Raw genomic sequence first — 18768 nt, 5'->3', positions numbered from 1 at the left:
CCATTTTAAAATTCGTCAATACGAACTGTTCTGTTTTGACAGATTCTGCCTTTTATTTCGCATTGCCTCTTTTGCTATGTTGGATGAATTTCTTTGATCCACTAATGTCCAGTAGCATTATGCAATGTCCAGAAGTGTTAAGAATGATTGTGTCACCTCTGAATATGTTAATTTTTATTGTGCACTAACCCTCTAATGAGTTGTTTCGAGTTTGGTGTGGAGGAAGTTTTCAAGGGTCAAGAGAGGAGGATGATATACTATGATCAAGAAGAGTGAAAGCTCTAAGCTTGGGGATGCCCCGGTGGTTCACCCCTGCATATATCAAGAAGACTCAAGCGTCTAAGCTTGGGGATGCCCAAGGCATCCCCTTCTTCATCGACAACATTATCAGGTTCCTCCCCTGAAACTATATTTTTATTCCATCACATCTTATGTGCTTTTCTTGGAGCGTCGGTTTGTTTTTGTTTTTTGTTTTGTTTGAATAAAATGGATCCTAGCATTCACTTTATGGGAGAGAGACACGCTCCGCTGTAGCATATGGACAAGTATGTCCTTGGTTTCTACTCATAGTATTCATGGCGAAGTTTCTCCTTCGTTAAATTGTTATATGGTTGGAATTGGAAAATGATACATGTAGTAATTGCTATAAATGTCTTGGGTAATGTGATACTTGGCAATTATTGTGCTCATGATTAAGCTCTTGCATCATATGCTTTGCACCCATTAATGAAGAAATACATAGAGCATGCTAAAATTTGGTTTGCATATTTGGTTTCTCTAAGGTCTAGATAATTTCTAGTATTGAGTTTGAACAACAAGGAAGACGGTGTAGAGTCTTATAATGTTTTCAATATGTCTTTTATGTGAGTTTTGCTGCACCGGTTCATCCTTGTGTTTGTTTCAAATAAGCCTTGCTAGCCTAAACCTTGTATCGAGAGGGAATACTTCTCATGCATCCAAAATACTTGAGCCAGCCACTATGCCATTTGTGTCCACCATACCTACCTACTACATGGTATTTTCCGCCATTCCAAAGTAAATTGCTTGAGTGCTACCTTTAAAATTCCATCATTCACCTTTGCAATATATAGCTCATGGGACAAATAGCTTAAAAACTATTGTGGTATTGAATATGTAATTATGCACTTTATCTCTTATTAAGTTGCTTGTTGTGCGATAACCATGTTCACTGGGGACGCCATCAACTACTCTTTGTTGAATTTCATGTGAGTTGCTATGCATGTCCGTCTTGTCTGAAGTAAGAGCGATCTACCACCTTATGGTTAAGCATGCATATTGTTAGAGAAGAACATTGGGCCGCTAACTAAAGCCATGATCCATGGTGGAAGTTTCAGTTTTGGACATATATCCTCAATCTCAAACGAGAAAATTATTAATTGTTGTTACATGCTTATGCATAAAAGAGGAGTCCATTATCTGTTGTCTATGTTGTCCCGGTATGGATGTCTAAGTTGAGAATAATCAATAGCGAGAAATCCAATGCGAGCTTTCTCCTTAGACCTTTGTACAGGCGGCATAGAGGTACCCCTTTGTGACACTTGGTTAAAACATGTGCATTGTGATGATCCGGTAGTCCAAGCTAATTAGGACAAGGTGCGGGCACTATTAGTATACTATGCTTGAGGCTTGCAACTTATAAGATATAATTTACATGATACATATGCTTTATTACTACCGTTGACAAAATTGTTTCATGTTTTCAAAATCAAAGCTCTAGCACAAATATAGCAATCGATGCTTTTCCTCTATGAGGACCATTCTTTTACTTTCATTGTTGAGTCAGTTCACCTATTTCTCTCCACCTCAAGAAGCAAACACTTGTGTGAACTGTGCATTGATTCCTACATATTTGCATATTGCACTTGTTATATTACTCTATGTTGACAATTATCCATGAGATATACATGTTACAAGTTGAAAGCAACCGCTGAAACTTAATCTTCTTTTGTGTTGCTTCAATGCCTTTACTTTGAATTATTGCTTTATGAGTTAACTCTTATGCAAGACTTATCGATGCTTGTCTTGAAGTGCTATTCATGAAAAGTCTTTGCTTTATGATTCAGTTGTTTACTCATGTCATTACCATTGTTTTGATCGCTGCATTCACTACATATGCTTTACAAATAGTATGATCAAGGTTATGATGGCATGTCACTCCAGAAATTATCTGTGTTATCGTTTTACCTGCTCGGGACGAGCAGAACTAAGCTAAGGGATGCTGATACGTCTCCGACGTATCGATAATTTCTTATGTTCCATGCCACATTATTGATGTTATCTACATGTTTTATGCACACTTTATGTCATATTCGTGCATTTTCTGGAACTAACCTATTAACAAGATGCCGAAGTGCCAGTTCCTGTTTTCTGCTGTTTTTGGTTTCAGAAATCCTAGTAACGAAATATTCTCGGAATCGGACGAAATCAACGCCAAAGATCTTAGAATCCCCGGAAGCATCCAGAACACACCAGAGAGGTCAGAGGGGGCCACAGCCCACCAAACTCTGAGCTGGCGCGGCCAGAGGGGGGGCCGCGCCGCCCTATAGTTTGGCCCCCCTGTCAGCCCTCCTGCGCCGCCTCTTCGCCTATATAAAGCCCCTGGATCAGAAACCCTGATACGTTCGACGAAAACCACAGAAACCTTCCAGAGCCGCCGCCATCGCGAGGCCAAGATCTGGGGGACAGGAGTCTCTGTTCCGGCACGCTGCCGGAACGGGGAAGTGCCCCCGGAAGGCTTCTCCATCGACACCGCTGCCATCTCCACCGCCATCTTCATCACCGCTGCTACTCCCATGAGGAGGGAGTAGTTCTCCATCGAGGCTCGGGGCTGTACCGGTAGCTATGTGGTTAATCTCTCTCCATGTACTTCAATACAATGATCTCATGAGCTGCTTTACATGATTGAGATTCATATGAGTTTTGTATCACAATTCATCTATGTGCTACTCTAGTGATGTTATTAAAGTAGTTCTATTCCTCCTGCACGTGTGTAAAGGTGACTAGTGTGTGCACCGTGTGGTTCTTGTCGTAGGCTATGATCATGATCTCTTGTAGATTGTGGAGTTAATTATCACTATGATGGTATTGATGTGATCTATTTGGTTATATTGATCTATCTTACACTAAAGGTTACTTAAATATGAACGAATTGTGGAGCTTGTTAACTCCGGCATTGAGGGTTCGTGTAATCCTACGCAATGCGTTCATCATCCAACAAAAGTGTAGAGTATGCATTTATCTATTCTGTTATGTGATCAATGTTGAGAGTGTCCACTAGTGAAAGTGTAATCCCTAGGCCTTGTTCCTAAATACTGCTGAGTTACTACTGCTTGTTTACTGTTTTACTGTGTTACTACTGCTGCAATACCACCACCATCAACTACACGCCCGGCAAGCTATTCTTTGGCACCGTTACTCTTGCTCCTATATATTCATACCACCTGTATTTCACTATCTCTTCGCCGAACTAGTGCACCTATTAGGTGTGTTGGGGACACAAGAGACTTCTTGCTTTGTGGTTGCAGGGTTGCATGAGAGGGATATCTTTGACCTCTTCCTCCCTGAGTTCGATAAACCTTGGGTATCCACTTAAGGGAAAACTTGCTGCTGTTCTACAAACCTCTGCTCTTGGAGGCCCAACACTGTCTACAGGAAAGGAGGGGGAAAGTAGGCATCAACATGTTATAGATGTTTATCTCACTGGTTCTCGTACTAGTACCTGGGTATTTGATACTGGTTCGGTTGCTCATATTTGTAACTCGAAACAGGAACTAAAGAATAAACGAAGACTACTGAAGGATGAAGTGACGATGCGTGTTGGAAACGGATCCAAAGTCGATGTGATCGCTGTCGGCACACTTCCTCTACATCTACCTTCGGGATTAGTTTTAAGCCTAAATAATTGTTATTTTGTACCCGCGTTGAGCATGAACATTATATCTGGATCTTGTTTAATGCAAGATGGTTATTCATTCAAGTTTGAGAATAATGGTTGTTCTATTTTATGAATAATATCTTTTATGGTCGAGCACCTGAAAAGAATGGCTTATTCCTGTTAGATCTCGATAGTAGTGATACACATATACATAACATTGATGCTAAGCGAATTAAATTGAATGATAATTCTACTTATATGTGGCACTGTCATCTTGGTCATATTGGAGTGAAACGCATGAAGAAACTCCATACTGATGGATTACTTGAATCACTTGACTTTGAGTCACTTGATAGATATGAAGCATGTCTGATGGAAAAAATGACTAAGACTCCATTCTCTGGTATGATGGAGCGAGCTACTGACTTATTGGAAATCATACATACAGATGTATGCAGACCAATGAGTGTAGCATCGCGCGGTGGTTATCGTTATGTTCTAACCTTCACAGATGATCTGAGTAGATATGGGTATATCTATTTCATGAAACATAAATCCGAAACTTTCGAGAAGTTTAAGGAATTCCAAAGTGAAGTAGAAAATCAACGTAACAAGAAGATTAAATTTCTAGGATCTGATCGTGGAGGTGAATATCTGAGTTATGAGTTTGGCATGCATTTAAAGAAATGCGGACTACTTTCACAATTGACACCGCCGGGAACACCACAACGAAACGGTGTGTCCTAACGTCGTAATCGAACTCTCTTAGATATGGTTCGTTCTATGATGTCTCTTACTGATTTGCCGTTATCATTTTGGAGTTATGCATTAGAGACAGCCGCATTCACTTTAAATAGAGCACCATCAAAATCCGTTGAAATGACACCGTATGAATTATGGTTTAATAAGAAACCTAAGCTGTCGTTCCTTAAAGTTTGGGGTTGCGAAGCCTATGTAAAGAAGTTACAACCGGACAAGCTAGAACCCAAAGCGGAGAAATGCGTCTTCATAGGATACCCTAAGGAAACTATAGGGTACACTTTCTATCACAGATCCGAAGGCAAAATCTTTGTTGCTAAGAACGGAACCTTTCTTGAGAAAGAATTTCTCACTAAAGAAGTGACTGGAAGAAAAGTAGAACTCGATGAGATTGATGAATCTTTACTCGTTGATCAGAGTAGCGCAGTACCGGAAGTTGTTCCTGTGCCGCCTACACTGGCAACAGAGGAAGCTAATGATAATGATCATGAAACTTCGAACAAGGAAACTACTGAACCTCGCAGATCGACAAGGGAACGTGCCACTCCTGATTGGTATGATCCTTGTCTAAATGTCATGATTGTGGACAACAATGATAAAGACCCTGCGACGTATGAAGAAGCGATGATGAGCCTAGATTCCAACAAATGGCAAGAAGCCATGAAATCCGAAATGGGATCCATGTATGATAACAAAGTATGGACTTTGGTAGACTTACCTGATAGCCGCAAGGCCGTCGAGAATAAATGGATCTTCAAAAGAAAAATAGATGTTGATGGTAATATTACTGTCTATAAAGCTCGACTTGTCGCAAAGGGTTTCCGACAAATTCAAGGAGTTGACTACGATGAGACTTTCTCACCTGTAGCGAAGCTAAAATCTGTGAGGATTTTGTTAGCAATAGCTGCATTTTTCGATTATGAGATTTGGCAGATGGATGTCAAAACGGCGTTCCTTAATGGAGACATTGAGGAAGAGTTGTATATGGTACAACCCAAAGGTTTTGTCGATCCTAAAAATGCTGACAAAGTATGCAAACTTCAGCGTTCAATCTATGGACTGAAGCAAGCATCGAGAAGTTGGAACCGACGCTTTGATAAGGTGATCAAAGACTTCGGGTTTATACAGTGTCATGGAGAGGCCTGTATTTACAAGAAAGTGAGTGGGAGCTCTGTAGCATTCCTGATATTATATGTAGATGACATATTATTGATTGGGAATGATATAGAACTATTAAGCAGTGTAAAAGGTTATTTGAATAATAGTTTTTCAATGAAAGACCTTGGTGAAGCATCGTATATATTCGGCATCAAGATTTATAGAGATAGATCAAGACGTCTAATAGGGCTATCACAGAGTACATACCTGGACAAGATTCTAAAGAAGTTTAGAATGGACGAAAGTAAGAAAGGGTTCTTACCTATGTTACCAGGCAAGATCTTGAGTAAGACTCAAGGACCGGCTACGGCAGAAGAAAGAGAAAGGATGAGTCAGACCCCCTATGCCTCGGCAGTAGGCTCTATTATGTATGCCATGCTATGTACTAGACCGGATATAGCACATGCTGTTAGTTTGACTAGCAGATATCAAAGTGATCCAGGGATGGAACACTGGACAGCGGTCAAGAATATCCTGAAGTACTTGAAAAGAACTAAGGATATGTTTCTTTGTTATGGAGGTGACCAAGAGCTCGTTGTAACCAGTTACACCGATGCAAGTTGGAACACTGATCCTGATGAATCTAAGTCAAAGTCTGGGTACGTGTTTATATTGAATGGTGCTGCAGTAAGCTGGGCAAGCTCGAAGCAGTGCACGGTGGTGAAGTCTTCAACTGAATCAGAGTACATAGCGGCTTCAGAGGCTTCATCAGAAGCGGTATGGATGAAGAGGTTCATTGTAGAGCTCGGTGTGGTTCCTAGTGCATTGGACCCACTAGTCATCTACTGTGACAACATGGGTGCCATCACCAATGCACAAGAACCAAGGCCACACAAGAGGTTGAAGCATATCAAGCTGCGTTACCACTCGATTCGCGAGTACATCGAAGATGGAGAAGTAAAGATTTGCAAAGTACACACTGATCTGAATGTAGCAGATCTGTTGACTAAAGCTCTCCCTAGGGCAAAGCATGACCAACACCAGAATGCCATGGGTGTTAGGTACATTACAATGTAATCTAGATTATTGACTCTAGTGCAAGTGGGAGACTGTTGGAGATATGCCCAAGAGGCAATAATAAAAGTGGTTATTATATATCTTTATGTTTATGATAAATGTTTATATACCATGTTATAATTGTATTAACCGAAACATTGATACATGTGTGATATGTAAACAACAAAGAGTCCCTAGTATGCCTCTTAACTAGCTTGTTGATTAATGGATGATTAGTTTCATAATCATGAACATTGGATGTTATTAATAACAAGGTTATATCATTGTATGAATGATGTAATGGACACACCCAATTAAGCGTAGCATAAGATCACGTCATTAAATTATTTGCTATAAGCGTTCGATACATAGTTACCTAGTCCTTATGACCATGAGATCATGTAAATCACTTATACCGGAAAGGTACTTTGATTACATCAAACGCCACTGCGTAAATGGGTGGTTATAAAGGTGGGATTAAGTATCCAGAAAGTATGAGTTGAGGCATATGGATCAACAGTGGGATTTGTCCATCCCGATGGCGGATAGATATACTCTGTGCCCTCTCGGTGGAATGTCGTCTAATGTCTTGCAAGCATATGAATAAGTTCATAAGAGACCACATACCACAGTACGAGTAAAGAGTACTTGTCAGGAGACGAGGTTGAACAAGGTATAGAGTGATACCGATGATCAAACCTCAGACAAGTAAAATATCGCGTGACAAAGGGAATTGGTATCGTATGTGAATGGTTCATTCGATCACTAAAGTCATCATTGAATATGTGGGAGCCATTATGGATCTCCAGATCCCGCTATTGGTTATTGGTCGGAGAGAGTTCTCTCCAATGTCCACATAGTTCACGAACCGTAGGGTGACACACTTAAGGTTTGATGTTGTAATGGTAGAACTTGAATATGGAATGGAGTTCGAAGTATTGTTCGAAGTCTCGGATGGGATCCCGGACATCACGAGGAGTTCTGGAATGGTCCGGAGAATAAGATTCATATATAGGAAGTCATTTTATAAGTTTGAAAATGATCCGGTGATTTTACGGAAGGTTCTAGAAGGTTCTAGAAGGTTCTAGAAAAGTCCGAAAGGAATCACTAAGGAAGGAGGAAACCCGGAGGGACTCCACCTCCCCATGGCCGGCCAACCCTAGAGGGGGGAGTCCAAGGTGGACTCCACCTAAGGGGCCGGCCACCCCCCCCCACACATGGAAGGGGGGAATCCCACTTGAGGTGGGAGTCCCACCTTGGGTAGGTTTCCCTACTACATGGAAGGTTCTTGTGTTGGGGTCTTATTCGAAGACTTGTAGTCCAACACTTGGGGATCCACCTATATAATGAGGGGCATAGGGGAGGGGGCCGGCCACCACAAAGCCATAGCTTGGCCGCACCCCCTTAGTGGCCGGCCACCCCTCTCCCAAACCCTAGCCGCCCCCCTCTCCTCCACCTCTCCCGCACGCTTACAGAAGCTCCGCCGGAGTTATCCATCGCCACCGCCACCACGCCGTCGTGCTGCCGGATTCAAGGAGGAGCTACTACTTCCGCTGCCCGCTGGAACGGGGAGAAGGACGTCGTCTTCATCAACACCGAACGTGTGACCGAGTACGGAGGTGCTGCCCGATTGTGGCACCGTGATCAAGACCTTCTACGCGCTTTTGCAAGCAGCAAGTGATCGTCTACCGCAGCAATATGAGCCTACTCTTATAGGCTTTGGAAATCTTCAAGGGTGAGTCTCGATCATCCCCTCGTTGCTCCTGTCTTCTAGATTGCATCTTGGCTTGGATTGCGTTCTCGCGGTAGGAAAATTTTTGTTTTCTTTGCAACGAATCCCTACAACAACAGGGCGGCGCGGCCCCAGGCCTGACCGCGCGGCCCTGGTGTGTCGCCGCCTCGTCGCCCCACTTCGTTTCCCTTTCGGACTTCTGGAAGCTTCGTGGAAAAATAAGACCCTGGGCGTTGATTTCGTCCAATTCCGAGAATATTTCCTTACTAGGAATTCTGAAACCAAAAACAGCAGAAACAAAGAATCGGCTCTTCGGCATCTTGTTAATAGGTTAGTGCTGGAAAATGCATAAATATGACATAAAGTATGTATAAAACATGTAGGTATTGTCATAAAACAAGCATGGAACATAAGAAATTATCGATACGTTGGAGACGTATCATGGAGTACTTGGTGTTTGTGGATGAGGAGCATAACCAAAAGACTTTGGTACATAAGGAGTACGAGGCACAACACTGTATGGAATGTAAACACAACGGTGTTGATTGCCTGATCCAGAAGGCTGAGAAGTCTCTCGAGGATGCTTGCGAGTTTCCTCATACTCCACATTTTCTCTTTCTGCCTTCTTGGCCTTGTTGACAAGATCTTGACAGGTTAGAAAGTCCAAGAGATGAAGATCTCGACGAAGTTCAGGATCCAGTCCCTTGTGGAACAAGGCTTGTTTCTTGGCATCTGTGGACGTCTCTTGAGGAGCATAGCAGGCAAGACGATAGAAGAACCTTGGTGGTCACAGATAGAACCACTGCCCTGCTTCACCTTCAGAAACTCTTCTCTTTTCTCGTCCATCAGACCCTCTGGGATATGATATGCACGGAAAGCAGATTTGAACTCTTGCCAAGTCACGACATGATCAGCAGGCTGCATCAATAGGATGTTTTCCCACCATGAACCAGCAGCTCCTTCAAGATGGTAGGTGGCGAAATTCACCCAATCTGCTTGAGCAGCATGGGCAACCTCAATCTTGCGCTCGATGGTACGAAGCCAGTAATCAGCATCAAGTGGCTCAGTGGAATAACTGAACACTGGTGGGGTGAGGCGGATGAAGCTTCTGATTCCAACTTGTTCCTCATGACGCTGAGCTGTGTTACGCTCAATCCTTTCAAGTAGCCTCATCTTGTCTGCAAGGTTGGTTTCATACATGGCCATGAGTTGGACCATATAAGAAGGAGGAGGAAGTTCAACATTCTCGTCGTGACCATCTCCACAGCCATTTCCACGACCACGACCACGGCCTGCACCACTTCGAGTACCGCCTGACAACCTGAGGAGAAGACAAAAACCATGAGACACAGATTCACCAGAAGGATTCAACAGAAGGATAGCATGTACCAAATGCAATGAACATGCTGAAAGACACGACATTTGATATGAAGATATATCATCGTATCGATCATAGTAGTTGAATAAGCATACAAACCGTATAAGGCTACGCGTTTTCTTTTTGTTTGTAAAGTAAAATGGCTAATGGTGTTGGAATTGGTGTGTTAGAGCATCTCCACCGGTAGCCTTCAAATAGGCGTCGGCAGGGACGCCGGTACCTTCGTTTGGGGGACGCCGGCACAGCATCCTCCATTTGGGGGAGTTGCTCCCACACCGGCGCCCCCAAACAAGCGGCCCCGATGGATTTTGAAATTTAAATACAAATTCGCAACACGATATTCATACGTAGTTCGAATGAAATTTGTACAAATTTAACACGAATTAAAACTAAAATACTAAAAATAAACATCTAGCGGCGCGGGGAGTCGAAGGCGCTGAAGTCCAGTTCGTCGCCGCTGGATGACCCAAAGGACCAGCTGTCGGCGTCGTCGGCCTCCTCCTCGTCGTCCTTCTCCTCCTTTGGCGCCGGCAGCTCGGATGGTCCGGCGAGGTTGATGTAGTTGGCGCCGTGGTCCCTGGAGGACCACACCGCCGCCTGCCGCGGGTCGGTCATGATGTGACGGTAGTCCTCGTCGACGGAGCGGCCGATGATGAAGCTATGGGCGGGGAACTCCTCCTCATCACCGTCGCCACGGAGGGCCGCCTGCGCCTTGGCCTCCTTCTCCCACCATTTCTTCTTCGTCGGCGGAAGTGGTGGTGAGGCGTTCTCCTCCTTGACGCGGGAGCGGTGGCCCGACCCCGTCGTCTGACGAACCGGAGCAGAGGAGGCGCGCCGCGTCCCTCGTCGTGGATGACGACGCCTCCGGAAGGAGATGCGGGCTCGGCCGAGTGCGTGTGCTCGACGGCGGACGATCCGGTGCGGGAGGTTCCGGACGCCGCGGTCCGTTCCGGCGCCCTCTGCGTGGTAGGCGGCGGTGCCATGGTTGCCGCCTGCGGGAAGTAGATCGGCTCTCGTTGCACGCGACGCGTGGACGGTAGCCATACTCGCGGAGCGTGGCGTTGATGTCGCCGCCTTACCGCCAGGCACGGCGGCCGACGTTGTTGAAGCGGCCGCCCGAGGGATTGTCCGTCCGCGCGAGCTCGACGGCGCGCTCGCTGACGAAGCGTTGTTCCCAGGATGGGCTGTCGAGGGCATTCTCCGGGAGGCTCCTCTCCTCCGGTGTCATCTCGGATCGACGTTGCCTGGCGAGGGCCCGCGTATGTGCTTCTCGCGGTGGCGGTGGCGGCACGGCGAAGCCGCGGATGGAGACGTGCCAGCCATGCGACAACTTGTACTGCACTGGCACGGGGATGCAGTGCCAGTACAGCACGTCGACCTCGTCGTACGACAGCTGCGTCGAGCGGAGAATGCCGCCGCCACTGCCAGTGGCCTGGTCGTTGTGCGCCATCGCGTTCTGCGTGCGGGTGGTGGTTCGCGCGGAGGTTGAGGACGGCGGTGGCTAGGGATGGACGCCGGGGAAAAGAGGGGAGTGCGCGCTGGTGTGGTTTTAAGGAAGGCGGCGGACGCGCATTGAAGGCGCGTGGGTAAGGTAGGTGGACGCCGCGTGGCCAGTCGCCGCCCTCGCCGTTTTGCTTTCCATGCGGGAGGCCATTAACGCCGATGACCAACCTCCCCGCGTCGTTTCCGATGCGTACCACCGCGTCCCCTCGCTGACAAGGCGCCCCCACCCGCGAAAAACGTCGTTCCGCGAGGCGCCGACGCACCCAATTTCGCGCCCTTGGCGAAGGGGCCGGCACGGGGTTGCCGGCGATTCTATTGGACTCCAAAATTAGCCGGCGCCGGCGCCGGTGCGAACCCATTTTCGTCCCCGGTCCCCAAATTACTATCGGGGCCGCTATCGAGGCCTTCGGTGGAGGTGCTCTTAATGACATGCAAGCATTCAGGGCATCTCCAGCGGCGCGACGCATTTCGGACGTCCGAAATGTCCGTTTGCGTCGCGCGGCGGACGCGAGACTGACCGTTTTTGTTCACGCATCTGTTTGCACCTTGGGGTGGCTCCAGCGGCGCGACGCATTTCCGCGTTTGCATGAAATATGAAGTTTCGAAACAACAAAATAATATTCAATGAAGTCATAGTTATTACATTTAAATTTTAAAAAGTCTGCATGCAAATAAGATAGTACTCCTCTAGGCATGATCTGCATGGCCAGCCAATGTCCATTGATGCTCAATCAGATCCGTTTGCAGCTGTTTGGAGACGTTCTTGTCAGTGACTTCTACCTTCCTATGTAGATAGTCCTGCCAAGATGAAGCTCCTGGAAGTGGCGCAACCAACTCACCTTGGAAATCACATTGGTTCTCATTGCGGCCATCAGGACGCTCGTTCTCAACGATCATGTTGTGCATGATCACGCAGCATGTCATGACCTCATGCATGGTCTTCAGCGACCATGTTCTTGCCGGGTGACGGACAATTGCCCACCGAGCTTGGAGCACACCAAACCCGCGCTCCACATCTTTCCTGCAAGCCTCTTGCATCTTCGCAAACCTTCTCGTCTTCTCGGAGTTTGGATTACGGACAGACTTCACCAATGTGGCCCAGTCAGGGTAGATGCCATCAGCAAGATAATATGGCTTTTCATATGCATTTCCATTGATCTCATAGCTCACCCGGGGAGCTTTGCCTTGCATGAGCCGGTTGAAAACCGGTGATCGGTGCAACACATTGATGTCATTGTTGGAACCGGCCATGCCAAAGAATGAATGCCAAACCCATAAATCTTGAGATATGACAGCTTCAAGAATGACAGTTGTTCCCTCCGCATGCCCGCTGTACGCACCCTGCCATCCAAATGGACAGTTTTTCCACTGCCAGTGCATGCAATCTATGCTGCCAATCATTCCTGGGAAGCCTCTAGACTCGTTGATAGACAGGAGGCGCCTTGTATCCTCAACAGTTGGCTCCCTACAGTAATACTCTCCGAACACGGCAATCACGGCTCGACAAAACCTGTACATGGCCTCAAGACAGGTGCTCTCACCCATTCGAAGATACTCGTCGAATATATCCGCAGCCATTCTATATGAGAGCATGCGAATAGCCGCGGAGCATTTTTGGTACGAGGTGAAGCCTAACGCACCTGTTGCATCGCACCTGCATTGAAAGTAGGGGTCGTAGTTTCTGACGCCCCGTAGAATGGCCAAGAACAGGTCCCTTGACATCCTGTATCGGCGCCGGAACATTTTTTCCGGGGAGATCAGATTGGTGAGGTGGAAGTAGTCCTTGTGGAGGCGGGCCTGCCCTTCCACTCTGTTGCGCGGCAGGTTTTTGGAGCGCCCCTTCACAGAGCCCCGGTGTTGCGGCCCCGGGTTAGAGGTGAACTTGTGGATCATGGAGGCCGCAGTAGTTTCCAATGTCTGCGTGGACTCATCGGACTCCTCGTCGGAAGAGGAGTCGACAACCTCCGCGCGGAACTTGTCCAACATCTGCCACATGTCCATCTGCGTGGGTACAAACTGCGGATCAATGGCCGCGCACAATAGCGCCGAAAACACGAGTAGAAACCTACCGGCGCAATTGACCGAACAGGTCGTGGGCGGCGCGGAAGGGCGGCCCAACCGGGAGCGTTTCGGCCGAAAACAGCCGGCACGTACGCGGCGGAGCACGCTCCTGCTCTCCCGCGCGGCAAGAACGGAGCCGACGCCGACTACTGCGGCGCTACGGCCGTACGGCGGCGCTAGGGGTGGGGGTGGTGCCGTCGCACTAGGGCAGGAAAGAAGGGGAACAAGAAGCAAATCGAAGCGGTCGATTTCGCTGTCCCTAACATGCGGGACCGGTAAGAAATGGAGAACGCTCCGCGCGCGGAGACGCAAACCTGGCGCATATTTGGACCAGGTTTGCGTCTCCGCGGACGGCCCGATCATTTTGCGTCGCCCCGCTGGAACAGGTCCCAGACGTATTTTCGATCACGGTCGTCCGCTCAGCGTCCGTGGCGCCGCTGGAGATGCCCTCAGCGCGCAGGAGGAAGGGGACGACAGCGCATACAACCTCGGACTCGGCCAAGTGGTGAGTGTGACTGACAGGTAACATTTGTTTTTTGGGCGGCCAACACGGCGCGTGGACAACAGGCCAGTAGCCCGACCCCGCCCTTATATACGCGTCCCACCGCCCACACAGCCGCTCACACTCCTCTTGCACCAGCAGGCAGCACCGCAGCAGCCCCGTCCATCTTCATCTCCATCCCCATGTCGAGCCTCAACAGCGACTCGTGGACCACCGGCCTCTGCGGCTGCTTCGACGACCCCGGCAGCTGTAAGACCTTTCCGGCCAGCCTCTCCGCTTCCACTAGAGCACGCGGCTGTGAACTTACCGGCATGTGTGTTGATCTTGTGCTTGCAGGCTGCCTGACCTTCTTCTGCCCGTGCGTGGCCTTCGGGAGGATCGCCGAGATCGCCGACCAGGGAGCCACATGTGAGTCACCGGTTAATCACCTTGCTTGCCCCTGTTTGTTTGTTTTCATGTGGATCTCTCTGTTAATTCATGAATCCTCTCCATGCATGGTGCCCAGCGTGCTGTGTGAGCGGGACGCTGTACCTGGCGCTGGCCACGCTGATCGGGTTGAGCCCCCTCTACTCTTGCTGCTACCGCTCCAGACTGCGCGCCCACTACGGCCTCAAGGAGAAGCCCTGCCCCGACTGTTGCGTGCACTGGTTCTGCGAGCCATGCGCGCTCTGCCAGGAGTACCGCGAGCTCCAGCACCGCGGCTTCGACATGTCCATCGGTACGTCCTCTTTCCTCCGTCCTCCGTTCGACTGTTTTCGCCGGCGGCGGCGTGCTGACCAGCTATGTACCGTATCTGTTCTTGGTCTGCAGGGTGGCACGCCAACATGGTGAGGATGGGGAAGGGAGCTCCCACCGTCGCGCCTCACATCAACCCGGGGATGACTCGTTAGCGTGCGCCGCCCATCGATCCATATCTATCCATCGTCACCTTCCAGATCCAGAACAATAATATGCCAAGCTACCAGTTTGTCTCTGTGCTCGGTGTGCGCGTCACAGTGTGTGTGTGCTTTTCTGTTGCTAGTCGTTTTCGATTAATTCCTCCATACCCAGCCGCGTGTCATTTATCGTAGGCATCTGAATCTCAATAATATCTACTAGTACCAGATTTACAAGCTTTCTAGTAATCATCATTTTCCTATTAATCGCAACAGTGTACTCTTAAGCCGAGCGTGTATGATAAACGTCCACTTCCAAACTTCTACTTTGCTTTCATTATTTGTAAACCTGATGCGCTTGAAAATTTTGATGTTAAGACGGATACGCGAGCGAAGAAATGAGAATATCACGCAATTGGTATGAGAATATCACGCAATTGGTGTAGGTCATGCTCTTGATATATATATGCTTCACCACTAGCATGTGAAACAGGCACGCAAAGTTACCTAAAATGAAGTAGAAACAGAATCCACCATTTTCTTCGTCCTTTTTTTTTGCCCGGATGAGCCTAAGCTCGTTACTAATCTCCATTTTCCTATTAATGGCAACAATGTACTCTTAAGCCATGTTACGTGCGAGCGTGTATGATAAACGTCCACTTCCAAACTTCTACTTTGCTTTCATTATTTGTAAACGTCATGCGTCTTGAAAATTCTGATGGTAAGAAACGAGAATATAGCACGCAATTGACGTAGGTCAGTAGGTCATGCTGTAAACATCGTTTTCAGTTGCTATATCAAGGCCAATCCACCAAGTCTTCATGTGCCATTGTCGAATGCAAGTAGGAATTCAACGGCTTTAGCTTTGGAAAGCTTTTCTCCACCGATGCAAAGGTCACTAGAATAGTCAACAAAATCCTAAGCTCTTTACTAATCTCCATTTTCCTATTAATGGCAATAGCGTACTCTTAAACAGTGTTACGTGCGAGCGTGTATCGGTGTATGATAAACGTCCACTTCCAAACTTCTACTTTGCTTTCATTATTTGTAAACGTGATGCACTTGAAAATTCCTATGGTAAGACGGATACGCGAGCGAAGAAACGAGAATAGCACGAAATTAACGTTGGTCATGCTCTTGATATATATGCTTCACCACTAACATGTGAAAAAAGACACGCACCCTAAAGTGGAGTAGAAACAGAGTCCAGCATTTTTTTGTCCCTTCTATTTTTCAAGGTGAGCCTAAGCTCTTTTACTAATCTCCATTTTCCTATTAATGGCAACAGTGTACTCTTAAACCGTGTTACGTGCGAGCATGTATCGGTGTATGATAAACGTCCACTTCCAAACTTCTACTTTGCTTTCATTATTTGTAAACGTGATGCACATGAAAATTCCTATGGTAAGGGACACGCGAGCGAAGAAACGAGAATAGCACGCAATTAGCGTCGGTCATGCTCTTGATATATATATGCTTCACCACTAATATGTGAAACAGGCACGCAAAGTTCCCTAAAATGGAGTAGGAATTGAGCCCACCATTTTTTCGTCCCTTCTTTTTTACCCAGATGAGCCTAAGCTCTTTATTAATCTCCATTTTCCTATTAATGGCAACGGTGTACTCTTAAGCCGTGTTACGTGCGAGCGTGTATGATAAACGTCCATTTCCAAACTTCTATTTTGCTCAGGGCAAGTACCCTAGAAAATGGAATTCCGGTGTGAAACAACAAAATTAGGCCCTCGATATATAGCCATTGACAATTAAGAAAACGTGGTTTTATAGGAGTGCTATGTGCTGGTACTCACCAATATACCAGCTTCTACTCACTAATTTGTCTCTGTGCTCGATGTGTGCGTCAGTGCGTGCCAATCTGTTGCAACTCGTTTTCGGTTCCTCCATATACCCAACTGCATGTGTGTGATGTTTCTCTGTACGCCATCTGAATTAATAACATCTACCCGATCTAGTCACCATATCCTCTTCTTAACCTATTTGTATTCTAAAAGCAAAATACGGAGGTCTAAAATAGCTGCACCATGTTGGTCCGCATCATCTAAAAATCGTGAAAGTTAGGTCTCAAACTTATGGTTCAGATTTAACAAAACAATTATCAGTCACCTAACCGGTTTGACACAATTTATACTATTGCGTATGTTACGTGTTGAACTTTGGAAATAACTGAGTCTATTAAAACGAAGTGTGTGCTTCTTTTTTTGGTAACTGGATATGCTAGATTTAAAACGTCCCAGTGGAGGTCTCTATCTTCCTAGCTGTCACGGAGAAGAATTTACAAATCGCAAAAAAATAAAAACAATAGGGTACGTTGTGCAAAAAATAGCATTGCTTCCGCTGCCTAAAATGTGTGGTGGCCCACCTATGCCATTATTAAAATTTTCCATGCATCTAATTGATTCAACCTATGTTCCTTGTAAAATGTTTAGAAAGACTCCATATTCACCTGAGTTCAAAAAAAAAAAAACTCCATATCCACCTCGCCGTCATATGTGCCTCCAATTACCCTAGCCATGTTAGTGAGGTCAGTCTCTCTCCTCTCCCGCAAAATTACAAGATCCTCATGATTGGCTTCGAATTTGTGTCTATGGGTGCGATCTGCGCCACGAAGTTCATGGGCAGATCCTACAGATTTGGATTGTGCACGATATGGCAGCATCCTCACGACTTTGCTTTCACGTCCGCGACACGTCTTCTTAAAGAAATTCTAGGTCAAAAATAGCATATGAAAAAGGCACGGGGATCGATATAGCAAGATCCATTTCTGCTAAGGTGGTCAATTAATTCATGCATTGAGATCGCGGAGGTCGACAATAATTGTTTCACCCAAGGCATGTTGTTGACTCGTCGCTGGTGCACTCAAATGTGTATTAGCTGCAACTCCTTGTAATGTTGGCTTCTTGCTCTCGCCTTGATGACAAGATAATGAAGTAAAGAAAAGCACAAAAAACGTACGACCATAGCACTGCCGATGGAGGGTGTCAGTTCTTGTGTAACATGCATGGCCAGCTCGTGGAAGGAAGATACGAGGGAGAGTATGCAGCAGTCCAGCACTAGCGGTCTACCTCCTCGAAATAGGCTTTCGCTCTGTTTTATAAATAAAGCCACATACGGACCAAACCGATATAAGGTAGTGAGGAGACCTCTTACACGGCATGTCTCCTTATCATCACTCTCTACGTCAGAAGTGTACTCAACACCAACAAGAGCTTTGCATTCTCTTCTCTTATTCTTCTTGCATCTTTCGTTGATGGGGTTTGGCTTCAACCTTGGCTTGGCACCCCTTTCGTACTTTGGCTTGTCTTCTCTCTTCTCATAAGGATACTTGTCGGCGAAGTGGGTTTGTTCCTCACAATTGTAACAAGTCCTCTTATTCTCACTCGGATAGCTCAAACATTTCTTTCCAAAGCTTTGGTTCCACTTCTTGGCGGAGAAAGGCAAGATCTGCATGGATATCACTAGTCGAGGTCAGCTCATCATCTTCTTCAAAGTCTTCATGTTATTGCAAGTCTTGAACAACCTTGGCCTTCAAAGCAACGCTATGGGTAGCATCCATACCATTGTACAAATCTTTGACTCACTTTCCTTCCTTGGCAATATTCTTCGTGGCCACAAAGTATGAGACAAGATCCTCCGGAGTGAACTTGATTTGAGCATCAAGGAGAGTCAAGTTGAGAGCCAATTGTGTGTCGCCGCATGCGATTATTGAGACAATATTGGACTTGATAGTATCATCATTGACATCAAATCCATCTTGATACTTGTCGCAACCAAGTCCTTTAATCCTCGCACGAAAATCATCAAGCCTTGCATAGGCACGGGCAAGACTTTTTCCATCCTTTATCATGAACAAGTTCATCTCGTACATGGCCGCCTTATACTTGGACTTTTGGA

General features: G+C 46.6%; 1 protein-coding gene across 1 annotated transcript; it reads left to right on the top strand.

Annotated features, from left to right (window-relative positions):
• Positions 1-14116: 14116 nt before the first annotated feature.
• LOC127335132 (cell number regulator 2) lies at positions 14117-15242 on the top strand. The gene is made up of 4 exons (XM_051361721.2): positions 14117-14233; positions 14321-14392; positions 14490-14702; positions 14795-15242. The coding sequence occupies exons 1-4, from the start codon at positions 14167-14169 to the stop codon at positions 14872-14874; spliced, it is 432 nt and encodes a 143-aa protein (XP_051217681.1). The 5' UTR covers positions 14117-14166; the 3' UTR covers positions 14875-15242.
• Positions 15243-18768: the final 3526 nt, after the last annotated feature.

This window comes from Lolium perenne, chromosome 2 (assembly GCF_019359855.2).
Source record: "Lolium perenne isolate Kyuss_39 chromosome 2, Kyuss_2.0, whole genome shotgun sequence".
NCBI classification, from domain to species: Eukaryota; Viridiplantae; Streptophyta; class Magnoliopsida; order Poales; family Poaceae; genus Lolium; species Lolium perenne.
Note: the sequence above shows the minus strand (reverse complement) of the source record. Positions and strands in the feature narration are given on the sequence as shown.